Here is a 27,993-nt window from a genome sequence, read left to right as displayed (position 1 = left end):
AAACGAAAAAAAGATGCTCGCATTGTTCTCGAAAGATCCAACTTTGACTTAACGTGGAACTGCTGTGAAATTGAAAGCAAAAGGTGTTGACATATCTTACGGAACGATTTGCAGGCACTTGCTTGCCAATAAACTGATATATCGCAGTACTTCGGAAAAACCAATGTTGAGTGCAAAACACATTGAAAAACGAGTGGAATGGGTGAAGGAAAACTTGGACTGCGATTGGAGCAACGTAAGTTTTTCTGATGAATCCTCCTTCTGGGCGTTTCCGAGCATCAAACACGCCTTGGCAACCTCCACCAGTGGGATACTTCAACGGACTGTTAAACACCCCGTCAAGGTCCTTGTGATCCTTTGGGTCTTAATTTAAATGGTCCTTTGATCTTAATTTAAACGCCGAAAAAATGAATAAAATATATCAAAAGGTTTTGGTACCATCTGCTAAGCAATGGTATGTCAAGAAAAATGAAAGCTGGATACTTCAAGAGGACAACGATCCGAAACAGCGGAGTCGAGCGTGTAGCGAGTGGAAGGCGCAAAACGGAGTTGTCACTTTCGATTGGCCATCTCAGTCACCGGATGCAAATCCCATAGAGAATGTGTGGGCTCTGATGAAAATGCAGCTTCGCAGACGAAAGCCATGTAATTTAGATCAACTTTCTCGACAAATTCGGAAAATTTGGAGGTCGTTTCCGAAAGAATATGCAGAAAAACTAGTGGAAAGTATGCCCCGACGGTGCCAAGCCATTATTGACAATGCAGGGGATTGGACTTGCTACTGAGGTATTTGCATTGAGTATTGGCGACCAAATTATCAATAAACTTTTTTCATCAAGTCGAGAATAGGATGTCATGTAAATGGCCGCCGCCACAGTTGATAGCCATTTCAGCCCTTTTTATGGCATTTTCCATCACTTTGGCCAAAACTTCCGGCGATAGGTCCTCACATTCTTGACGGATATTGTCTTTAAGAGCTGCAAGAGTTTGAAGCTTGTTGACATAAACCCGCGACTTCAAGCATATCGGTTGTGGCACGTGCAGTGTGTGCCGTTGCACCGTCCTGTTGGAACCACATGTTTTCCAATCCCAATTCATCAAGTTGCGGCAAAAAGAACTCGTTGATCATTGCTCTGTAGCCCTCACCATTCACAGTAACCGTTTGGCCCGCAACATCTTCGAAGGAAAAAGGTCCGATGACTCCTCCAGCGAAAACAGCACACCATACAGTGACTTTGAGCGGGTGTAATGGCTCTTCGTGGGTTAAACGCGGATTTTCAGTGCCCCAGAAGCGTAAATTTTGCTTATTTGCGTACCCGCTAAGATGGAAATAGGCCTCATCACTCATGATTATTTTTGATGAAAAATCATCTTCCTCTTGGTGGTGATTAAGGATGGCTTGAGCGTATGTTAGACGCGATTGGCGGTCAGCAGCTAACAGCTGATGCACCGTCTGGACTTCGTACGGAAACATCTTCAGATCTTGTACCAAAATTCGCTGTCAAGACCGTCGACTGATACCCATTTGCGTGGCACGTCGTCTGGTCGATGTCGACGGCGCTTCCATGACATCCTCGGCTACAGCAGCAATGTTCTCTGCAGAACGGCTACTCCGGGGTCTGCCACGCCTGGCAGCATCTCGTGTTGTGCCAGTCTCTACGAGACGAGCGGCTAATCGTAGCAGTGTTTCACCAGTAGGCGTTGGACGGCGAGGAAATCTGCGACGAAATTCACGTTGTGCCAAAGTCACCGACCGATTATTGGTCAAATAAATAGTCAGCAATATTCCGCGTTCTGGAGCAGTGTAGCGTAACATTGTTTATTAACGTGTATTTCGCATGTGTCTACTACACAAATGTCAAAACAGAACTGACATTAGGGGCCAATCGCAAAATTTATAGAATTTTCTGATAGGAGGATTACTTTAGCGCCACCTGTTATTAAACTTAAGCTACTTAAAAAACTATTTTCTTTAAGACAGTAATAATTTTTGTGTGCAAATACTATAATTCCGCTCGCTAGTCGCTTAAGCCAGCATTGCTATTACTATGAAAGTCAAATTCAATTATTCAAGCAAAATTCGTTCGACACTAAATGCCGATTGATCGATTTAAAATTCGAACTCATTAATTTTACCGTTTAAGCCGAAAACGGAATTTAAAAACAAATTTATTTTAAGATTTGAGTAGTGCGTTACGTTAGCGCATACCGTAGCTGGCACTTCTATTATTATGAACACAACTGTATGTCCCCTTATCAACAGCTCGATACTAACGCCACTATTCCAGGCCTCTCCCATTGGTTTACTGCTTTACTTAGATGGCCCTGTACATTTACAAATGCGCACGAAATTAGCTAAATACCCGTGACTCATTATTAAAGCATTGTCTTCTGTGTTGAAAGAAGATGTGATAATTGTTAGCACTGAACGAGCTTCAAGATTACCTGAACTGGCGTTAAGAAGCAAAAAATCATTAATGGGTAATTTTGCGTTTATATGTATGTATGTATGCGTGTGCGTTTGTAAACAATATGTTACATTTTCCATGATCACTTGGAAATTTCTTTCATAAAAATACCAAATTAAAGGATTTTTAGCTGCCAGCCGGTACGCAGGTCAGACCTCATTTGGGTTTTCTGCGGTAATGAATGAATGAATGAGTGAATGGTACAAATATGTTGGCTTTTATGCGAACATATGGGCATATGTGGTATGTACGTACATACATATGTATGTAAGCAATGCTTGTGACTGGTATAAAATATTCGTCTACTCCTTGGATTCCCACAGTCACCAAAGAATTTTGTTAGGAGCCAGATCGTTATAGGAGTATACCAAGCAAAGGTTTAGTAAACATAATTACATATACGTATGTATGTATGTATGAATCATAAGCGTGATTCAGCATTGATTAAAACGTCTTCGCCAGAAATTTGTGTTATACATTTGTTTACTAAAGTGCATAAAAGATTCCCTGATTAATAAAAAATAACAGTGACGGCTAGTCAATCGCATTGATAAGTGCAGATTTCCTCTGTTTACTCTCACACACACATTCGAGAGTAGCCATCAAAATACGACTACATATTCTGTAACGGCAGGAGAAAAGCATATAAATGCATTGAGAAAAAATAACTGCCTACTGACAACAACAAATATATGAGAGTAAATATTTTTGCGGTTTATTGGGAGATAAGAAACCAATTCATTCATCTCAACGCAACAACAGCGACAGCAACGAATCTCAACGTAAAAATAGAAACGTGAGACAATAAAACTAAAGCTAAGCAACAGTGTTAGTATTTATTAGTAGTAGTGCGAGTAAAGCGGCGGAGAGTGCAAATTTCGAAAGCAACTAACAACTAGCAATCAATCAGCGGTTCGCACTTAAAGCGCTTCTGTGGCATTTGTTTTTGTCACATCACACAACACACCAATCATCAAAGCTGGTTTTCCCCCCATTGGCCATAAGAGTAAGCGATCGCAATCGAAACCGGTCATTGTGTGCGCGTAACTTGCTGTGAGCGGTTGATCAACGAAAAAGTAACCGCGGCTCGTAGTAAACTGAGGCTGAAGTGAAGTGGTTGCCGCTGATCAATAATAATAATAATTATCTGCGTAAAGTATAATATAAATTTAGTGAAATTATCTAAAGACATTATGACGCCGAATACGTGTGTGATTCTTGCCATCAATGCGTTCCTGATCACACTCGCACGCACTTCTCCCACAGAGCTAACAAGGCCGGAGAACACGACGCAATTGGACGCGTTGCAAAATGTAGCTAATAATAATCAGAATAACTTCACAAATCATATATTTGAAATACCGCCTGGAATTTTTACATCATACCTATCACCAGCACCAGCTGATGCGATTACAAACGACGCAGACGATTACGTGCCCTATCGCAGCGATGTGCATGATCGTTTCTCATGGGCGCTGCTCAAGCAGATTTTACTATCAACAGCAACACGGCGCAATAACATCAAAACCGCTGCTATAGATGGTTTTTTCCCGGAAGACTCAGAGAATGTCATATTCTCACCGTTCTCTGTTAAACTGGTGCTTGCGCTGCTTACAGAGGCGACTGGCAATGGCACACGCTCACAACGCCAACTACTCGCCACACTGGGCGATATAAAAGCCGCTGATAATTTACGCAGTTTTTACCGCAAAACGCTTGCTTCATTGAAGAAAGAGAATCCCCACTACACGCTGCATTTGGAGACGCGTCTCTACACGGATTCTTCAATTAAGCCACTGCCAGCGTTTGTTGAGCTACTGAAGTCCGCTTATGAAACTCCCCTTGAAGAATTGAACTTTGCGGACGGCGTTGCATCTGCAGCGAAAATAAATGCATGGATTGCTCGCGCAACTGAGGGCCGCTTACAACAATTGGTGACGGAGGAGGGTGTGGCAAATAGTGTTATGCTGTTAGTGAATGCCATCTACTTTAATGGATTGTGGCGCCGACAGTTCAGCGAATCACACCCAGGTGTCTTCTTTCGCACGCCCCACGAGCAATTGAAGGTTTCGTACATGGAATTGACCGACAACTTCTACTACTATCAATGCAATGAGCTGAAAGCGCGTATTGTTCGTCTCCCCTATCGTGGTCGGAAGTTCTCAATGTTTGTAGCGCTACCCAACGATGGACAAAGCATAGACTCGCTGCTAAGACGCATGCAAAATGAGCAACTGAAGCACATGCAGTGGATGATGGAACGCATTAAGTTGCGGATTGTAATGCCCAAATTCAAATTTGGTTATAAGACCGACCTAAAAGCAGCGCTTTGTCGTTTGGGTGTGGTGGACATCTTCACCAATCAGGCGCAATTGACTGGTATGGCCGCCGATGCAGATGACCGCCTGATGGTCTCAAATATACTACAGAAAAGCGGTATTGATGTAAATGAGCTGGGCACAGAAGCTTATGCCGCCACCGAGGTAGAGATTGTGAATCGCTTCGGCGGCGGCGAATATGTGGAAGAGTTCGTTGTGAATCGGCCGTTTGTGTTCTTCATTGAGGAGGAGAGTACGGGGAATATTCTGTTCGCAGGCAAAGTGATGAATCCTACGGCGTAAGGGCGGTGGCCGTAAGAGATTATATAGAATTTATGGAACTTAGAATGTAATATATTATGTAAATAATTTATATATTTAGTGATAATGTAATATACGGACTAGTTATGTACTACTTGTGTTTACATATGTTTATGTAAATGTATATTCATGCACAATAGAAATTAATAAAATAGATTTAACTAGGAATAGAAATCAAAAAATTGTGAGAACTATACTTGCTGTTGATTAAAGGTTACAAATTCGAAAAAAAATGCGATAAGGTTGTTATGTCTTCCTTCGACTTCACTCTATTAAGAACATTCGCGATAACCGCTTACGTGATTTTGGCCGAGTTTAACAAAGCGCGCCAATCGTTTCTTTCTCATGATAACCGGCGCCAATTGGACACACCAAGTGAAGTCAAGTCCTTCTCCATCTGATCTTTCCAACGCAGAGGAGGCCTTCCTATTCCTTTGTAACCATTCGTTGGTACCGCATCGAATACTTTCAAAGCCGGAGCGCTTGCATCCATTCGGACGACATGACCCAGCCAACGTAGCCGTTGGATCTTTATTCGCTGCGCTATGTCTATGTCGTGGTAAAGCTCATACACCTCATCGTTCCATCGCCTACGATATTCGCCGTTGCCAATGTGCAAAGGTCCGAAAATCTTACGCAGAATCTTTCTCTCAAATACTCCAAGAGTCGCTTCATCGGATGTTGTCAGCGTCCACGCCTCTGCGCCATACGTTAGGACGGGCATGATGAGAGCCGTTAAGCCCTGATGAGAGTTTTGTTCGTCGAGAGAGGACTTTACTGCTCAATTGCCTACTTAGTCCAAAGTAGCACTTGTTGGCAGGAAAGTTACTGATCGGCATTCACTTGGGAGTGGCCAGGACGATACTTCTGCATATAGTTCAAGCAGCTAACAACCCCCAAGATTAGCCCAAGTATCCTCTGGGTAGCTTTCGAACACCCGTTCCGCCAACGTCAGAAGGCGAAGCACCCCCGGATAGCTGGTTGTGCGCTGGGTTTAAATTAACTTTCCATATTTGTGACCAAGACTGTTTCGAAAAATTGGAAATAATATTTGAAATATCAATCTGAGCTATATAAAGGGTGGTTAAGTTTTAAGGGCCGGTGTTGATTTAGAATAAAATACAATTTTTTTAAGAAATTATTGTCATTTTTCTTTACTATGATAATATTGGTATGGCTTAATTAAGTATAGAACAAAATATCGGTCAAATAGCGACCGCGGCCTCGGCGCCACACCTCCATCCGATGGTCCAAATTTTCGATGACGCTGACACATAATTGAGGTTCTATGCTATGCTATGTTAATGTTTCAAATTACCTCATCCTTTAGCTCTTGAAGTGTTGCTGGCTTATCGACGTACACCTTTTCTTTCAAATAACCCCAAAGAAAGAAGTCCAACGGTGTCAAATCACATGATCTTGGCGGCCAATTGACAACGCCGCGACGTGAGATTATTCGGCCATCAAATTTTTCGCGCAAAAGAGCCATTGTTTCGTTATCAGTGTGACAAGTGGTACCGTCCTGTTGAAACTACATACCGTCCACATCCATATCTTCCTATTCGGGCCATAAAAAGTTCGTTATCATCTCACGATAGCGAACACTATTCACAGTAACTGCTTGACCGGACTCATTTTGGAAAAAATACGACCCAATGATGCCACCGGCCCATAAACCGACCAAACAGTCACTCTTTTTGGGTGCATTGGTTTCTCGGCAATGACTCTTGGATTATCATTCACCCGAATGCGGCAATTCTGCTTATTGACGAATCCAGTGAGGTGAAAATGTGCCTCATCACTGAAGATGATTTTCTTCACGAAGTGCGCGATATGCATTTTGATTTGAACGCCCGTTCTCATAATAAGCCTGAATAACTTTAACGCGTTGCTCGATTGTGTATCTTTCCATGATTCAAATTGAGTTAGTCTGAAATTGAAAAATGTCAAATGTAATGCAGAAAAACACTTGACATTTAGGTGTGGTTGACATTCAACATCGGTACTTGAAATTTAACCACCCTTTATATATATATATATAATATATAGTATGAATGAATTTTAAGCCTACTACTTTTCGCTCATTCCACTTAAATAGTACGATATTAAAAAATATTTGAACTGTTTTCAACCATTTACTTTTCAGTTATTTTTTTGCATCTCCTTTCAAATTTTCTTCCCAGCAGATACAAGAAGCTCGAACTTACTTACTTAGTTGGCAATTACAACCGATGGTCGGTCTTGGCCGCTACCAAAATGTTGCACCAATCGCCTCCGCATTGTGCGCGTTGATGCCAGTTAGAAACACGGGCGGTCAGGTCGTCTTTGACGTGGTCTGTCCAACTTAGATGAGAGCGTCGTGTTTTGCGAGATCCACCAATGCATTTCGAAAAGAGCACCTGCTTTGCTGGAGCGTTATTGTCCATTCGCTCAATATGACCTAGCCAGCACAGCCGTTGAATTTTAATGCGCTTTTCGCGTACAGCTCGTGGTTCCATCGTATTCGACATCCATCATTCGCTCAAATCGGACTATAGATCTTGCGAAGAATTTTTCTCTCGAAAGCTCCTTATAACCTTCCATCGGTGTTCGTCAATGTCCAGGGCTCAGCGCAATAAAGTAAGAGAGAGAGATAGCCGGCAGGCCACTTCTGCTTTTCAATAGCCTACCCAGTCCAAAGTAGCACTTATTGGCAAGAGTTATTCTTCACTGGATCTCTTGGCTGAGGTTGTTGTTGGTGTTAATGCTGGATCCTAGGTAGACAAAGTCCTTGACATAGCATAAAATGGAGCAAATATTGCCATATCAAATGATGCTTTTTGATCAGTGAAGAACACAGGCGGGAATCGGCATGGAAACTAGACCTAGAAGTGTGAATATGGGACTAGTCCTGTGTGTCTCTCTATTTGATTTTAGTTACTAACGTCCTACCCCTTGATTTTCTAGCTTAAGTTGGCTAATGTAGACCGGACTCTCCCGACTAAATGAGTTGTGTCCAGTGTCTAGATGCAGCCCTAAACCTTTGTTAGCATCACAACAGTTAGCACAGATTTATTTTGGACAACTCTCACTGCCACTCTCTGACTCTCATACATTTGCTGTACATTAACTCTTTGTTGCAGTTTGTAGAGCCATGGTTCAAATCCAAACACTTGTAGCATCTTTTTACTGTTTGCCCATCATGGGATCACTGACACAACTAATATTTGGTTTCTTTGAATATAGAAATTATAATAAAATAAAGGTTTTTAAAAGTGTTTACAATTTGTGCATGTACATAAGTATTTATAAAAAAAAAATTTAGTTTCGCACCTATTTTAGCATATGGTACTTATGCGTACCACTAGTCTTTTACATACTACATAATGTGACTCTTCGTTTTGTTAAAAATGTATATTATCCTTAGAAAATGGACCCTGAAGATATCCGAAAAAATCCTGGAAGACGAAGCTGATAGAATCAGCGACTCAGAAGACTTCTCTAGGGGAAGTTCCGACAATTTTCTTCCAAGTGATTGCACTACTTCCAGTGATAGCGAAGATTCAGTAGACGAGTAGAATTAGGATGCTGACGAGAGATTCTTACCTAGTGGTGTCTTGAGCTCTAACAGCGGTAACGATGATACTGAAAGCGACATTGATGACGTCGCTTCGAACCCGCGGCACATCGAAAATAAATATTATTTGGAAAACTCCTGATGAAAATTTTGTACCAAAAAATACTGCTTATGGACTTCGGAACTGCACAATATCAAACCACATACCGAGACATTCAAGTATAGATCAGACACGACACGAAAGGAGTATTGGCATTGAGTAATTGTCACGAACCTTATGTCACTAATGTTACGAAAACGTTAAAAACAGCTGAAAAAATTCTAGTGCAATGTCCAAATCAAATAAAATTTTATAGGAAGATCATAGGAGGAGTCGACTTGACTGATCAGATGTCTGGGCTTTATGAATACGATAGGAAATCGGATAAGTGGTGGAAAAAAGTGTTTTACCGCCTGATAATGATTACAGCAGTGAACGTTTGCGTTGTTTATAACGACCTCAACCGGAAAAAGATACATTGTTTTGTTACAAATCGTTTTTAGTTGCTTTAGCTGAGTCATTGATCCAGGACGGCTTACAAACTACAGCACAAATTGCCAAATGCAAGGCAATACACCTTCCCGTTGAAGGTACTACACGACATCGTTGTATCAATTGCAGTTATCAAAAAATTCAGACTCGCACTAGTTTTTTCTTGAATAATATAACAATTAAAAAAAAATAAAACTAAAAATAAATAAATAAATAAAATATAAACTTTTGTATATATTATTTCGTATTTCCAAAGAGTGGTTTACAGGCCGGCTGGTACTTATTTGTACCACATAACAACCCGAGTGGTACAACGGCTTAGCACCACCCACCGCGCCACCCTGTTATTGCATCTCAGATTTTTAACAATTTTTAAATTATGCATCACCTAATTGATCAACTTCGGTAAACAATTTTATACCAGGATTGCTGTGCGAATGTCGGGTCGAAAGGGTTAACTTAACAGCATTGTGTATCGGTTTGTATACTGCAGCTGTCCAGTTAACAAGTGTCAAATATGATTGCCGTACGACGCAAAATTCAAAAATTATAAATCTTCCAATAAGGTGATTAATTTTGCGCCAGGTTTAAACAACAATAAAGTACACAGCAGTTTTGTTTTTGCTCCCTTATTGATGTGCCTAGAGTTACCACTAATTACATACATACATACGAAATGTATGGCTTACAATTCCAAAAACACAATTCATTAATATCCAAAAAAATGTAAGTAAAGTACCGCAAATCTTAAAGCAAACAGCAATATTAGAAAGCAACAACAATAAAACGTTTCTAAATAAATTAAAATGCCACAAAATTGCTCAAAATTACTAAGCTCAACCTGCATTTGTTTTTTGCCGGAGTGGCAGTATTAGAAAATGTTATAAAAAAATCATATTCTGTTAGCGCTCTCACCAATCACAAAGTTTCCTCTCATCCATGCATACATACATACATTTAACGTCGTATAAGTATTATCTTTCGCACGTGTTCGCTGTCGTTTAACGACGCTCACAGTCGTAGAAATAGTACCTAACATATGAGTACATTTGTATACACAAGTTTATATGTACATGTATGTGCGTCAAATTTTTTCTACCGAATCGTATAACTCTCGGATTCTATAGCTAATTTTAAGTAAAAGTGTAGAAAAAACCAGAGCTCGATGTGAGTATTAGAGGCGGCGCGTTTCTAAAAGAAAAATTTATCTTTTCACTGGATTTACAATAATTTTTCTACTTTTATTTTTATTTTTTTGCGGGTGATTCACCTTTTCTTGTCACTTCTTGTCGTAAAATTAATAAATATTAGCTCTTGTCGTTTTTTTTAAATTAATTCTATTTTGCACATAATTTTTTGCCTATTTTACTATTTTCGTAGTTTAAAATTCTGCTCGCTGCCAAAGCGAGATAATTATGATCTATCTTCTAATGTAGTCAGATTAACCCCATAACTAATTTGCTTACAAACAAATGTCAACAACTACAATTCTGATATTTCGTACGTAAAGTTGTAGAAAATATAAGGAAGTAAAAAAATTATTGCATACAGTGCAATGGTAACATTTTCTTTTAAAATAGCGAGAACTTGAAAATAATTTACGGCCTATGATGTCTTCTACAATTTTACAAATAATTATTTCTGGATCAATTTGGACGGTCCCTCCTTTAGAGATCGCTCTTAAAGGCTTATTTATGTATTTACCTATTCACGTAGTACAAAGTAAGACTATAGTCTTTTACTCGTAGAAGTTCTTCAACTTATATAAATTTTCATATGATAAAATTTTAACAATAATTAACTTAAATCTAAACTACACTAAAATTGTAATATTAGTAATAGAACAATGGGGGAATATGTATACACTTAGAATGAGCACAGGAAGAAAGAGTAAAGTGTAATGGTTTGATATAATATAGTCAGACTGTTTTGAAGTATTTGTACGGGTGAACGATATGAAGTGTTACCAACTTCACACTGTTTGTATCTGTAAAACAACTCATGACATGAACGTCAAAATTGTTCTACGAGTAATGACAGTTCAATATATTGTTTATAAGCCATCAAAAGCATTTGCGTCTCAGTTTTGTTGAATTTTTTTTTCTGTGATGGAATTCAAACATAATAGTGTGATTGCGTTATATTTGGCTGGAAAATCACAACCAGCCATTGTTCGTGAGCTCAGTCAGCTCAAAGTGAATAAAATGTTACACTATAAAACGTTACAATGCTACTGGTAGCATTGCAAAACGCTATGGAGGTGGACCAAAAAAAAATCAGCAACAACGCCAGAAATGGTTCGGATAGTGAAGGCTCGACTTGAACGAAATCTACGTCGAAGTGGAAGAAAAATGGCCAAAGAACTGAAAATATCGCAAGGCAGCATTCGACGCATATTGAAAAATGAGCTCAAGGTCAAGGCTTACAAGTTCCAAAAAGCACACGATCTTTCACCCCAGCAAAACAAAGTTCAGTGCGCAAGAGCAAAGGAGTTGCTGCGCTTGCACGAACGTGGCGAATTTCCTAACATTGTGTTTTCTGATGAAAAAAATTTCCCAATTGATCAGTTCATAAACACTCAAAACGATCGTGTTTACTTGACCGAACGCTCACACAAGAATTTGAGCCTATGTATGGCCACTCGAAACAATTTCCCATCGCAAGTAATGGTTTGGGCCGCAGTGACCGCTGATGGACGCTCTCCAATTGTTTTTATCGAGCCTGGTGTCAAAGTGAATGCGACTTATTATCGGGAAAATGTTTTAAAAGCTGATGTATAGCCGTGGACACGCAAACATTTCGGTCGTAGACCATGCACGTTCCAACAGGACTCGGCACCGTCTCATCAAGCTCGTGTCAACCGAGAATGGTTAAAAAATCATGTTCCACACTTCATTTCGTCCACATAATGGCTTTCGAATTCGCCAGACGCAAATCCGATGGACTATTCCATCTGGTCCATTTTGGAGAGCAAGGTGAGGACTAAAAAATGCCAGTATGGATGCGCTGAAAAAAGCGATTATACGAGAATGGACCAAAATACGTAAAGATCACATTCATGCAGCATGCAACTAATTTTTTGACCATTTGAAGGCTATAGTCAAGGCAAAAGGTGGTAAAGTGAATATATGTTAAAATTGTAATCCAAAAGGCGAGCTATCCAAAAAGCGAACAATCGAGACTTCTTAGAAACACGTCCCAGTCATGATGTTAAATTCACTAACAGCGAACCAGTTTGGTGCTAGTGGATTTTCCTACAGGGGCATTGCTTACGCAAGTCATATTGATTCTTCACGTAATTCGTATTGGTGATTTAATCTATTGTAGCTGCTACTGCTCGTGTTGACTTATATACATAAATTCAACAACAATAACTTAAAATGTCATTCCAGGAAAAATTCTTAAAAAATCCCTTTTCTTTTGGGAAGTTTCTTTGTGTATCTGCAATACCATCTACAGAAATTGGGTGACTGTGACTTTTTGCTACATTCATGTCAGTCATCAATGCGCTTTTACATACTTATTTACGTATGTATATCGGATTTATTAAATATTTAGAGTTTATTAAAATTAAACGCACATTTTGAATGGAAATTCATAATCGGCTTCTGATGACATACATATGTGGTAGGGGGTCTACAATTTTTGAATGAGAAATATAAAAATAAATATAATGATTTATATATAGGGCGATTTTTTAAGAGTTATAGGAAAGTTTAAAAAAAAAACACACAAAAAATTCAGAAAAATGCATGAAATTTTTATTTAAATCGATAGTACAGTCCATATAATTTAATGTTTGAAGATTATTTCATGCAAATGTTGACCGCGACTGCGCTTCAAATGGTCCATCCGCTTAGTCCAATTTTGGGATACTCTTTCCAATGTTTCGGCCGGTATCTCACATATAAATGCTTTAATGTTGTCTTCCAATGCGTTAATTGAAGCAGTCTGAATAGACATGAGCTTTAACATAGCCCCACAAAAAATAATCTAAAGGCGTTATATCGCACGATCTGGGTGGGCAATTGACAGATTGACAGGACCCGAACGTGAAATAAAATATTCACCGAACTCGCCTCTCAACAAGTCCATTGTTACGCGTGCTGTGTGGCACGTGGCACCGTCTTTGGGCAAAAAAAGTTGGATATCACTTCACGGTAGCGCTCACCATTCACAGTTACGTTACGATTCGCAGCATCTTTGAAGAAGTACGGTCCAATGATACCTCCAGCCCATAAACCGCACCAAACTGTGACCTGTTGTGGATAGATTGGCAATTCTTCTGGCTGATCTTCACACCGAAATCGACAATTCTGCTTATTTACGTACCCATTGATCCAAAAATAAGCTTCGTCGCTGAACACAATTTTTCGTTAAAAAAGTGGATCTTAAACTTTCTTAACAGAACACGCATTTTTATAATAAAATTCAATGATTTGCAAGCGTTGTTCGTTTGTAAGACGATTCATGGTTAAATTATAAACCAAACTGAAGGTGTTTGATAGTGAAACAAAACAAGAAACGTGCGTCAGTTGTTTAAACCAACTGTTTAAAAATATAATAGCGAAAAAGTCACCTTTTATATGTATATTTTTGTTCTTCGATTCACAAATGTGTCTTATTCATTTTTAAATGTTCTTCATTCAGTTCTCAAATGTTGCTAATATTCTATATTCAAAATTGTGGTTGGAAAAATTCTTTACTGCAAAATTCTGTATGAAAAATTCCGAGAGCCGTATGGATAAGCAAAATAAAAGCGCACTTCTCATTATAACTTCAAAAATGGTTCAAATCGCTTCTAATTTAATTGCATGTAAGTCATATTTCTTTATTATAAGAGATACATATGTACATATCGATATTTAAATATTCACCCCTCGTATCTGCTTCAATTGCCATACGTTATCCCATTGTATATTTGCATTTAACTCTGCGTGCTGGTCCCACATATTTAAGCGTTAGGGTCAGAACTAGCGATTGTTCGTGAACTTGAGCACCTTAAAGTAAATAAAGTTTCTGTTTGTCGCACCATTACTCGTTACAATGATACTGGTATCATCGCGAAACGTCACGGAGGTGGTCAACAAAAGACTGCAACTTCACATGAAATGATTCAAAAAGTGAAGAAGAGACTTGCGCGAAACCCCCGACGAAGTGCCAATCAAATGGCGAAAGAACTGAAAATATCTGACCATAGCATCCGCCGCATACTGAAAAATGATTTCAAAGTCAAGCCTTACAAGATCCAAAAAGCGCATGATCTCACACCAAAGCAGCAACAAGTCAGACTTAAGAGAGCGAAGGAGTTGCTTCGCTTAGCCGAAAGCGGTAACTTTCCGAACATTGTGTTTTCTAACGAGAACATTTTTCAAATTGAGCGCTTCGTAAACTCCCAAAACGATAGGGTTTATTTGACCGACTGTTCATACCAGAGTTTCAGTAATCGATTGGCCACCATGTGGCAGCACCCGCCACTGGTAATGGTTTTGGCCGCTGTAATCGCAGATGGGTGCTCTCCAATCATTTTCATAGAGCCCGGCGTCAAGATAAATGCGAAATATTAACGGGGAAGTATTCTGGAGGTTGTTTTGAAGCCGTGGGCAGACAAACATTTTGGTAGCAGACCATGGCAGACGTTTCAACAGGACTCGGCACTGTCTCACAAAGCTCGAGTGAACCAAGAATGGCTCAAAAACAATGTTCCGCACTTCATAACGTCCACACAGTGGCTCTCAAATTGACCAGACGTGAATCCGATGGATTATTCTCTTTGGGCCACTGGCCTATTTTGGAGAGCAAGGTCCGAGCTAAAAGATTCACCAGTCTCGAAGCGCTGAAAAAAGCAAAAGCCATTGATTGCGAGTGGGCCAAAATACCTGCAATTCACATTCGGGCAGCTTGCGATTCGTTTCTGGACCGTCCAGGTAAAAGGTGTCATATCGAGCAAACGTAAATTGATACTTAATTCTGTTTTATTTTCACATATTTTTATTTTGAATTGAATAAAAGGAATTAGATGGTATTGATCTGGACAACCTTTATTTTCAAAAAGACGGCGCTACGTGCCACACAAGCAACGAAACCATTGATCTTTTACGGGAAAAGTTTTCGGACCGTGTTATCTCTCGAAGGGGTGATCACAATTGGCCACCGAGATCTTGTGATTTAACACTTTGTGACTTTTTTCTTTGGGGCCACGTGAAACACAAGTTCTACGCAACAGCCCAGGGTCGATTCAAGACCTCAAAGATGGAATTCGTGAGGCTATCGAGGACATATGTAGGTCAGCCACTTTGCGATTCGGTTATGGAAAATTTCATGCAAGGGATATTGTCCTGTAAGTGTGGTCGAGGTGGTCATTTGGCTGATGTTATTTTCCACTATTAACGGCATACCTTCCTCTTTATAATGAAATTAACATCCGATGATTTATATTAAAAAATAGCATTTTTCTCAGAATATCAAAATAACACCTTTTATATGATAACCCTAACCAAAGATTTATTGTATGTGTACAAATAATTCAAAATGTTTCAAAAACCTTCGGGTTTTTCTAAATGGAATTCACAGATTTCAAATGTTTGTCCAAAGCGGACAGTATTTACAATGCATGCATGTACACATGTGCGTATGTAGATATACATATATGCATATGTGTTACTCAACTAATCACTCACATGTGTCCATATGTGCATTGCCTTTCTTCATTGATTCCTTTCTCCAGGTTCTTCGTCTGCGCGGAAACCGCTAAGAACAATCTGGTAATTATTACTTACGGCCAGTACATACATCTATACTAATATATAAAGAGGAAAACTTTGTTTGTTTGTTACGAATAGGCTCAAAAACTACTGGACCGATTTTAAAAATTCTTTCACCATTCGAAAGCTACATCATCCACGAGTAACATGGATTATATTTTATTTTGGAAATAGGGCTCGAGATATAGGTCAAAACGTGGACCCGGGTAATCTTCGGATGTGTATGTACAATATGGGTATCAAATGGAAGCTGTTGGTGAATGCTTTAGTCCAGAGTATTTTTCATGCCGCTCTGTGACTGGGGTCTCGAGATATAGGTCAAAACGTGGACCCGAGTAACCTTTGGTTGTGTATGTACAATATGGGTATCAAATGGAAGCTGTTGGTGAATGCTTTAGTCCAGAGTATTTTTCATGCCGCTCTGTGACTGGGGTCTCGAGATATAGGTCAAAACGTGGACCCGGGTAACCTTTGGTTGTATATGTACAATATGGGTATCAAATGAAAGCTGTTGATAAGTGCTTTAATACGGGGTAATTTTCATACCTATTGATGACTAGGGTCTCGAAATATATGCCAAAACGTGGACCCGCCGTGTCTTTGCACCGAATTAAACCAAACTTACACACATTGTTAAGTAGGTATTGAAGATGATTTCCGTATAGTTTGAATACCTATTGGTAGATAGGGTCCCGATATATAGGTCAAAACGTGGACCCGGGTAACCTTCGGACGTGTATGTACAATATGGGTATCAAATGAAAGCTGTTGGTGACTACTTTAGTACAAAGTATTTTTCCTGCCGCTACGTGACTGGGGTCTCGAGATATAGGTAAAAACGTGGACCCGGGTAACCTTTGGTTGTGTATGTACAATATGGGTATCAAATGAAAGCTGTTGATAAGTGCTTTAATACGGGGTAATTTTCATACCTATTGATGACTAGGGTCTCGAAATATATGCCAAAACGTGGACTCGCCGTGTCTTTGAACCGAATTAAACCAAACTTACACACATTGTTAAGTAGGTATTGAAGATGATTTCCGTATAGTTTGAATACCTATTGGTAGATAGGGTCCCGAGATATAGGTCAAAACGTGGACCCGGGTAACCTTCGGACGTGTATGTACAATATGGGTATCAAATGAAAGCTGTTGGTGACTACTTTAGTACAAAGTATTTTTCATGCCGCTACGTGACTGGGGTCTCGGGATATAGGTCAAAACGTGGACCCGGGTAACCTTTGGTTGTGTATGTACAATATGGGTATCAAATGAAAGCTGTTGATAAGTGCTTTAATACGGGGTAATTTTCATACCTATTGATGACTAGGGTCTCGAAATATATGCCAAAACGTGGACCCGCCGTGTCTTTGCACCGAATTAAACCAAACTTACGCACATTGTTAAGTAAGTATTGAAAATGGGTTTCGTAAAATGTGGTTGTAATTCGGAGCACTGGCAACGGGTACATCGTTCTTTTGAACCAGCCATAATGTCGCTTACTTTTTTAACGCTTGGGGCGGAACTGAACTGTCAAATTGACAGTGTGAGTTACAATGTGTCAATATTTCTTTCTGATTTGGATGCCATAAGGAAAAAGTAAGTGCAACATGTAAAAATTGTTTGTGAATTTTTTTGGAGTGGATTTTGGAACAGTGAATAATTTCTTACGAAATTTGAGAATTTAATGTGAAATCCGAATGAAATTATGTGTTCGTGGAAAAAAAATTTTTTTCGTTTTTTTTTTTTGAAAAATATAAATGGATAATGGTTAAAAAAGCTCCAATGCTTAATAAAACATATAAATTGAAACGAAAAATTCATGGATGATCATATGCGTTGATTTGAAATTTAAAAACAATCTTCTTTTTTCCTGATTTTCAATTTATATTTTATATTTACTCAAAAACAAATAGAAAAACAAAAAATATTGTTAATGCCAAAGCGCTTGAATAAAGAATAAAGAAATAAATAATATGAAAAGCATATATTTTCTGTTCTAAACCATATCTATTCTATTTTAGTGTGCCCAGCGAAGGGGGCCGGGTTTGCTAGTATGTATGTACATATAAATGTGTGCAATGTTTGTAAATGTGCTTCAGTCTAGCAGCTTCACCTTGGGAAATCCCCTTAATTATCACTTTATGGAATTTCGAGTGCGCTCTCTTTCGTTAGCCGAACAGAAATGTAAATAATTCTGAAGTACTGAAAATCTTCAGGTACGGTAAAATAAATTATTTCAGGCATAACAAACTTACATATCTACATATTGATATTTCCTAAAAGAATACAATAATAATTTGCTAAACGAATACGAGTCTAAGCATTTGAAATGGTTAAAATGTGCTCTAATAATATAATGCGTTTATTTTTATACAAAACTTTTGTTTCAACAAATCTTTTTCAACGTTCCCCAAACATTTTTGAACTAAAATATTGATAATTGTTTTGACGTCAACAGTTATGACTTTCTCATGTCATTTCAAAAAAAGTGAATTCAGAAACTAAATTTATTATTGGGTACGGTAATAAGTTTCCGCCCTCGCTAAAGGGGTGTCGCTGCTGATACTGTTTGAAGGTGTATATGTATGTGAGCTCTCGATCGCAGTAGTTGACATTCGTTTTAAGCGTAAAGATTCCTTTTTTGTTTTTATCTGACGTCAAAAATGTCTACGTTCGTCCCGAAAAAACCGCATTTGCTGGAAGTCATGCTTCACTATTTCCTGTTAAAGAAAAGTACAGCTGAAATGTATCGAATATTGACCAATATTTGCGGTAATCACGCACCATCAAATACGACTTATTAAGAGTGGTTTCGACGATTCTAAAGTGGCAATTTTACGTGAGTAATAAAGATCGCGAAGGGGCACCGAAAAAATCCGAAGATGGATGAAGGCGCATGTCAAAACCTTGATGATATGTCTAAAGAGTTGGATGTTGACAATTCAACCATCGGTAAACGTTTGCACGCGATGGAAATGGTCTCGAAAGCAGGTAACTGGGTGCCACATCAATTGAAGGAGAGGAGAAGGTATATCGAGAAACGTTTGAAGACTTGTGAGATGTTTCTCGAACGGCAGAAAAGAAAAATGAATCTATTATAATAACCCTAAGCGTCGAAAATGTTGGAACCTGCCAGGTGAACCTGATCCGTCAACAGCGAAAAAAAAAATATTCATGCTTCAAAGGTTATGTTGCGCATCTGGTGGGATCAGAAGATCAGAAGGGTGTCATCTATTATGAACTCCTTAAACCATCACTGGCGATCGTAACTGACTGCAGCTAATGCATTCAAGTCGAGCTCTCAAAGAAAAGCCGCTGGAATGGGACGGTTGACATGACAAACAGATTTTGCTGTATTGCAACGTCAGACCACAAATAGCTAAATCGGTCCAGAAATAATTAGAGGGACTGGATTGAGAAATCTTGCCCCATACGCCGAATTCCCCTGACATTGCACGTTCGGATTACCAATGTTCCGAATACCGATGAATGCAGTCAGGCCTTATTGGAGAGCGGTTCACTTCTTACGAGAGCATCACAAACTGGCTCAAGGAATGGATGAAGTCAAAAGAACTCGAATTTTTTGGCTGAAAGATGGAGTAAAGTTTGAGCTTCCAATGGCACATATATACATATATATATATATATAATTGGCACGTACACCCTTTTTGGGTGTTTGGCCGAGCTCCTCCTGCTATTTGTGGTGTGTGTCTTGATGTTGTTCCACAAATAGTGGGACCCACAGTTTCAAGCCGACTCCGAACGGCAGATATTTTTATGAGGAGCTTTTTCATGGCAGAAATACACTATTGTTTGCCGAGGGGCGACCGCTATTAGAAAAATGTTTTTCTTAATTTTAGTGTTTCACCGAGATTCGAACCAACGCTCTCTCTGTGAATTCCGAATGGTAATCACTAGACATCGGATTTTTATGCAAGTGCATATTTTGTTTAACATCACATGAAGTTCGCACCTAGGTAGAAACTCATCATAATAAAATATTCAATTTGCATAAAAATCCGATCTCTAGTAATCACGCACGAACCCATTCGGCTACGGCGGCCGCCCAATGGCACTTAGCCAGGGCCAGCCGTTAATCACTGACACAAACGGATATAGGAAACTAAAACACTAAACATTGATACTGACAGTCTACTATAATTTCGATCAAATTTATATGTTTTGATGTCAAAAAACTTTTAGAACGTAAATTCTAGTATTTCTTATATTATAGATCGTCAACCGTGACGACTTTATTCTTTGCGTTCAAGGCTGGGAGAGGTATAGCTAGAGTTGGGTATTTCCCGAGAAAATCCCAATCTCGAGAATCGGGATTTCCCGAAATAACGAAAATTTCAATTCTCGAGATGCGGGATTTCCCGAAAATAATTTTTGAGATTTCTCGAGAATTCTCGAAAATTCGGGAAAAATTCCAAAAAATTAAAAAAAAAATCTAAAACCAGTGTAAGAGCAATGAATTTCATAAAATATTATTTTTATTTATTTTTATTAAAGTATAAATTACATAAAAAAATATTTGAAAATATTACTATCTCAATTATTGCAAACAAAAAAGTGAAACAAAAATAATTACAAAAAAATTCAAAACAAAAATAATTCAAGACTATACTTATTAAAATAGGGGAAAAAAGTGATTGTAAACATTATTTCCCAAAATGGTGTTTTAAAAAACACAGACTGTCAATGGCTTCGTCTGACAATCGCGTACGCTTTTTGGACACAAAATTACCCGTTGTAGAAAAATTCCTCTCATTTTGAGTCGATGCTGGCTTAACAGTGTTAAAAGCCCCGATCAGTCTTTCAACATTTTGTGTTTTCTCTCCAGTGTTTTCATATAGTTTTAGCTCGTTTCTAAGCGACGAAAACATCTGGTTCGCCGCATGTTGCGCAATGTCTGCTTTCAGTTTTGAGCATTGCTGAACGTATTTTTCAAGCTGTTTCGCCATATCTTCTTCATCGACGTTGTTGGTTGCAAATACGTTATCATCGTCAGAACTAGACACTGCTTGGTCTTCTTGAATGCTCGTAGAAAATAGACGAACCAAGTAGTTTTCGGCTTCTTTTATCAATTCTGTTTTAGAACAGGTGTGGAAAAATTCAGATTTGTCACTAGAGCTGTTAACTGGATCGTGTAAATATTTAAAGGCCGATAACAAACGGCTAGATCTACGAGCTGTTAAGTTTTTTTTAGGCTGGATAAGAATTCATTGCCCAATTCGGTGTGCTGATTCTCCAATTTTGAGAACAAAAATTTGAGAATAGAATCCGCAGCAAGTAAATTCACATTTTGGCGACTAAGTGCTTCTACAGCAACACGTATAGGTTTAAGAGCATTTATGATACCCTCGCAAGAGTGTCGAGCGCCTTACGAACATGCTTGCTGATGCAAATGTATCTGGCCAGCATAGTTTCCAGGCTATTCCAACGTGTTTTGCAATCCAACAGCAAGAAAAGCTCTTTCTTCTCGACCTCTTTAACATAATCCTACAAGATGGCATTCCGTACAGGCGAGTTCTTGAATTTCAAAACTATCTTGCGAACCTTTTTTACGATTTCAAATGCAGACTTTATAGTGACCGTCTTGTCAGCAACAAATACGATAATGTCGTCCTCGTCATCGGAAGCGTTTTCCGCATTAATGTCGGAAAATGAAGTACTGGCTGCATTGTTTTCATTTTCATCGGAGCCTCTATCATCCGAATCGTCTCCATCGCTTACGTCACTATCGTATATCCTGTTTGCGACTTTTCATTTCTGGTACATTACCTCCATGACCGCCAAATGTATGCCGTGATTGTAGCAAATCTGTTGATGCGCTGGTGATAGTCTCCCAAATTTGATCATGACACTGGCACCATCACTTGTAATAGCCACGATGTCGGACTGTAGTTTTATATTGAAGTCTGAAAGCTTTGCATTTACGAGCTCATATACTTTTTCAGCGGGACATGATTCCTGAATGCGAACCAGGCCAAGGTTGTCAGATTGTCCATCGTCATAATATATATGGATGTTCATGTAACGCCGGTTTCGCACGCTTGTCCACTCGTCGATGCTCAAGCTGAACTTACGCTGTGCAGATTTAAAATTTTCAATTTTGATCTTGAAATCGCTTTTTATTTTCGTGCAGTACTTCATAACCAAACCCAGAACAGCTTTGTGACACTTTGGAAGATGAAATCCTAAGCGGCTGATACTATTACGAATGAACTCGCTTTTTGTTATCGCGTTTATTGGAATTCCATCTTTTGCAGCCAATTTTGCAACAATTTGTTCAAGCGGTTCAGGCGAGGAAGAAGTATTGAAAAAGTTGTGAAGAGTTCGGGTCTTCTTGGCTGGTGGCTGTTCTTTTGGAGCCTCATGTTCCCTTCGCTTCATGTTGTGTATCCTCTCCATGTGACGGTGAAGTCCAGATGTTGACGATTACTTGCATTTAATGATTTTATTGCATTTCAAACATGTTGCTTCGTCGTCAAATCGCTTGAAAAGCTGCCACACTTGGTCGTATTCGTATTCTGAACTCATGATTTTTAATGCTAAAAATTCAAAATTTGTTTTAAATTTTGTTTTTTAAAGGAAGTAACTAACCGGTACTCACAGTCAACGATACGTCGATTCAAAACTTAAAAATAAGTAATATTTGGACCACAAAATATTTTATTATACGGTGTATAATTTATACCTAATCAGGTACCACAAAATGAAATGCACCCGCTCACTACAAAAAATAAATTTACAAACGTCGTCTGTGCAGTCTGCGAACAAATTGAAATTGCTTGACTATTTTCAAAGCATTTCTAATTGTTTAACTGCTGCTACATATAAGAAACACATACAACTAAACTTCATTAGCTTGATGTTACAGTGCTTTCCCTCGACATAGCATAGCATCGCATCTAGCATTTACTCTGTAGTCACCCTAAAACAAAAAAAAAAAAAAAAAACAAACAAATGGAACAGTTATACTGTTGTGTCTTTTCGCATAGCAATTGAAACTATGGTGTGAATTGTATGTGATTCTGCGAATTAGTATGTAGTGTGCGATTCTTTGTAACATAATGGCCGTTACAGTTTGGTTTTTCCAGGTATTAATCATATGTATGTGTATTCTTTTACTTTTGAAAGAATTGTTTTTTCTCTTAATATTTGACAACAAAAATTAAAAAAAAAATGGATTTCTCGAGAAATCTTGAAACACTCTCGAGATTCGGGATTTCCCGAAATGCTAAAAATTTCAATTCTCGAGATTCGAGATGGAAAAATATCGAGAATTTCTCGAGAATTCCCGTTGGGAAATTCCCGAAACCCAACTCTAGGTATAGCTACGTTGCCGTTCAAACTTCAGACGCGTTTTTCTCAAAACTATATTTTTCGAATTGGCGTACACGATAACTCGAAAAGTTATTGACCGATCACCTTTAAATTGTGCACACATCTTTTTTATTATATTGTAATGTAATTTAATGGTTGTAAAGAGTTAAGGTATGGCCCTTTAGCACTGCGACCATATTGATCTATTGCACCCTATGCTGTCTATTGACTGTTAAGTATGCTTATGAATTGTACCAGCTCCTTCTGAGGGAGTGATTGAAGGTCTTCATCTGTAAGCATGAACTTGTTTAAAAACCTTTTCCTTCTATGCGTCAACCCCGGACATTCGATAATGAGATGTTCTATAGACTCCTCATTTTCTCTTTTTGTGATATTACTTGCTATGTGTTTCAAGTTTTCGAAAATTTTCTCGAAGCAAAAATAGTGGGAAAATTCGCCCCAAAATTCATTTTTTTTAAAGCATTTTATTCCGCGAATTTGTTTTTGTTTTTCCCTTTTTAATTCCTATAAAAATTATGACATTAGTAAACAGAAAAATTTTTGGATTTTTGTATTCAGGTCACTGACGCCGATGCTACAACGCCCGCCGATTGAGAAACCCCGCTGCGATCTTCCTGGAAGAATTGAGTGTACATTCGCCATTTCAAATGATTAAAATAAATAAAAATATTTGTATATTATTTCAATGTATAAATAAACTGTATGCCAAGTTTGAAAAACTGTATGCCAATTTTTAAAAAAATAAAGGGTGTTTTTTTAGAGATTAGGTTTTCAAGATGAAATAAAACGTATATAATTTAATGTTATGGCCAAGCATTTAGCTTTATTATAAAGATAAGGGTTTGCCATTATGTTTTAAAAATGATTTCGGGCAAGTGGCCGCCGCGGCTGGCTCGAATAAATTCCAGCCGAGAGGCCCAATTTTCGACCACTTATTGCAGCAATTGGGGCCGTATGTCAGCAATAACGCGCCGAATATTCTCTTCCAAGACGTCAATCGTCTCGGGCTTATCTGCGTAGACAAGCGACTTCACATAGCCCCACAAGAAATAGCCCAGCGGTGTTATATCGCACGATCTTGGAGGCCACGCCACAGGTCCACGGCGCGAGATAATGCGCTCACCAAAAGTTTCCTTCAATAAATCGATTGTTGCGTTGGCTGTATGGCATGTAGCGCCGTCTTGTTGGAACCAAAGGTCGTCCACATCAACATCGTCCAATTCAGGCACGAAAAAGTCATTAATTATGGCTCTATAGCGCTCTCCATTAACTGTAACATTATGGCCGTCTTCATTTTTAAAGAAATATGGACCAATGATTCCCTCTGCCCATAGAGCACACCAAACAGTGACTTTTTGAGGATGTAACGGCGTCTCAGCAATGGCTTGTGGATTATGTTCACTAAAAATGCGACAATTTTGCTTATTGACATACCCATTCAACCAAAAGTGAGCTTCATCGCTGAACAAAATTTTCTTGTGATGCGTCGCGCGAACCGAACCATTATTTTCGTAATAAATTTGCACGATTTGCAAACGATGTTCAGGTGTAAGTCTATTCATTGTGAAATGGCAAATCAAACTGAGCATAAATCAAGTGACAGCTGTCAAAAAGACCATCTACGAAAAAAGTAGTGCCAACTTGAAAACCTAACCTCTAAAAAAACACCCTTTATATGTATATTGACTTCTTCATTTGAAATAATTTTAATGAAAATCAGGGAAGATATGACCGTTAACAGGTATCTGTCCCCTTAATAAGCTTTTTTTCAAATCTTCGTAAATCCGTTTATGGTCGTTTATCATGACCGTCGCTAGCTAGCGGGATTAGTACCCCAGAGTAGCATCAGTTTTTTGAGAAATCTGATATTTGGTGCGAGTATTTTGTGTGCTTCAGTGTTTGTAATCATGATGCTCAAGCCAAGGCTAAATTTGATTTAAGTATTTCTATATATTTCTCAAGCTACAGAGAGGGCTTTTGCACTTTACGCCTACTGCATATATCCCAAGTTGAAAGCTGCATTAAAAAGAATAAGATGTGAGTCCGTTGAAGCTTTGAATGAAAAAGCGTCATTCGTCCATGAAACCGCTGACTATAGAAGAATTGCACGAATGTATGTACATACATACATATGTACGTTGAGGGTGATAATGAGTAAATATTAACAATCAAAATTAATTGCCCTATCGGAAGATTTATAATTTTTGCAAATTCGACGAAGTTGTTTTTTTTTTGGTCTTAGTTCATTCGGAGCTCTCAATGCACTCGACTGTTGTCTGTATTGTGTGTCGCACTCATAAGCCCACGTCTCGACTCTATGATGCGTTTCACGAATGTTGGTTGGTTCAGCCTTGAAAATTATGTCTTCGGCGATATCAACACGGCCCCTTTATCGCATGGAATTCAAGTCCTCTGCCAGTTCTTTAATAGTCTGGTAGTAATTTTGCTGTTATTAATCAACTTTTCTTTCACTTTGTTGATGTTTTCATCAGTTTTCGATGTCGACGGCCAGCCACTACGTTCATCTTCCTCGAAGGACTCACGACCTCTTCTACAAAGAAAATTAAAAGAAAAAAACAGAGCTCAAATCAGTTGACTTAGAGCGTTAACGGCGGGCGTTTTCGCGCATTCTTTATTAGTTGTTTCTTTATTAGCTGCTTTCCCAGTTTGTGGTGTGCATCTTGATGTTGTTCCAAAAATAGAGTGTCCCACAATTTCATGGCGTCTCCGAACGGCAGATGGTTTTTTATGAGGAGTTTTTTCATGGCAGAAATACGCACGTAGATTCGCTATAGCCTGCCGAGGGGCGACCTTTTAGGAAAAGCTCTAGTATCACTCGTTTTATGCCCACTATGAGATGTTGGGATTAGTTTAAACATTTATAAATTCATAAATTACAGTTCAGTATTAGCCACTTCCATTAGCCATAAAATCGCAGTGACGCGTCGCTAATGGTGATAGGTTGTTTGCATTGCCGATACAATCGATTTCACATTTAATGCATTAGCGAATCCAAAACGCTGTAATACTGTATGTTAGAGTAGGTTAAATTTTACGATTATATGTATGTATGTATGTACCCACCTTGAGTAGGTAAAAGCCATTCAATTCGCTTACATAATTTCTTTTCCATTAGCCATTGTTCGTGTGTTCTTACAAATACTGGCTCTTTATTTGCGTAAAAGCGTATTTAAGTGCAAACTTGATTTAAAATCATTGCGGTTTTCGAAAACCCTAATTATGATGCCTGGAATTTCTATTTAGCCGGAAATACTTCAAAAAGCTTCATCAAATGGCTTTGCGCTGTAAGAACATCAATTTGTGCTATGGGCTTTTGTGTGTGCATATGGGTATAAGCCCTGCAGGAAAATCCAATGGTAAGGAATTGCCATGCATTTAGTGAGTTTAGAAGCTATAACAATTTCTTCACCTTTTGCTTATAAGCAATTGATGAATTTTATACCAAGTTGTCATAGAAGGTCTCTATTGTCTCTCGTTGCATTTTTTTCCAATAGCTCGGAATGTATGACGTTTTCTTTAAAGTTTTTTTTAAATTAGATTTAAATTTTGTAAATTACACGGTGCTACAAAAAAAAAAGAAACGAAATACACCTGACAAATTACACACTGTAGGTTGTTTATATGGTCGAATAATGCATACAAATATTTTTGTTATTTTTGTTGTACCCTCCAATTTTTATTTATTTATAAAAAACCGTTTTTTCAGACTTTGCGCGGTAATCTACGGATATCTCAGTCACTTTTTCACCGATTTTCAATATTTTATATGTTTTGAAAAGGATATTGTCAGACCTTTCAATTGATGTACAACAAGTTATTATTCACACTAGTTTGTTCTGATTTTTATTTGATTAAAGCTGGAGAAAGTGCTTTTTTTAATCATTTTTTTAACTTTAACAATTTTTTATTGCATAATTTTACAACAGAATTAAAGATGTTTGTTAATATTCTTTGAGTGCATTTATTAACGAAGAAATTAATGTATTACTTTCAATAATCGGATAAAAGTTGCGTAAACTACGCTAGTTTTCCGTAAATAGAAAAAAATGCCTTGAATATCTACCCATTTGTGGAACCATAGTTTTTGTCTTTAATGATTATTTACTTGGAAAAATCACTGCATGTATTGACAATAAATGTTTGACAATGACAATTTATCATAAATTACAAATGAAAGGTTTACGTGTTTCTACATAATTTTGCGACATAATTTTCGCGCGATTTCTGAGGCGCAGAGACCCTCCTCCTCCCACGCAGTAATTTTACCTCTCTCTAATTCGGTAAGTTTTGAACCACGTGGCATATAGATATTTATTTACTTAAAAAACGATTTAAATTAAAAGTTGTACTCAGCGAACACATAAATGCACTTTAAAGCTTCAATTCCTAATGCGTTCTATAGTTATGAAACGGCAAAAGTAGTAACGAATTGCTCTGACTCGTGCTCAAAGTAACGGTACAAACAAACATAAAAACACCACAATGAAAAGTTGTTGTTTATTGATACTAAGAAGAATAACGGTATTATTCCATATATTCATTTATTTTAACAGAGTACCTATGTACATATTTTTGGAATAAAGATTAAATATTCATGTTATGTGTCCTATAGTTATGAAACGCACCTTAGTCTGAAACAGCTATTAGACCAGTCT

The 27,993-nt window shown here is 38.3% G+C and overlaps 1 protein-coding gene across 1 annotated transcript; it reads left to right on the top strand.

Moving 5' to 3' along the window:
- Positions 1 to 2,965: 2,965 nt before the first annotated feature.
- LOC129248298 (serine protease inhibitor 27A-like) lies at positions 2,966 to 5,115 on the top strand. Its single transcript, XM_054887788.1, has one exon. The coding sequence runs from the start codon at positions 3,662 to 3,664 to the stop codon at positions 5,087 to 5,089; it is 1,428 nt and encodes a 475-aa protein (XP_054743763.1). The 5' UTR covers positions 2,966 to 3,661; the 3' UTR covers positions 5,090 to 5,115.
- The last annotated feature ends 22,878 nt before the right edge of the window (positions 5,116 to 27,993 follow it).

This window comes from Anastrepha obliqua, chromosome 5, assembly GCF_027943255.1.
Source record: "Anastrepha obliqua isolate idAnaObli1 chromosome 5, idAnaObli1_1.0, whole genome shotgun sequence".
NCBI classification, from domain to species: domain Eukaryota; kingdom Metazoa; phylum Arthropoda; class Insecta; order Diptera; family Tephritidae; genus Anastrepha; species Anastrepha obliqua.
Note: the sequence above shows the minus strand (reverse complement) of the source record. Positions and strands in the feature narration are given on the sequence as shown.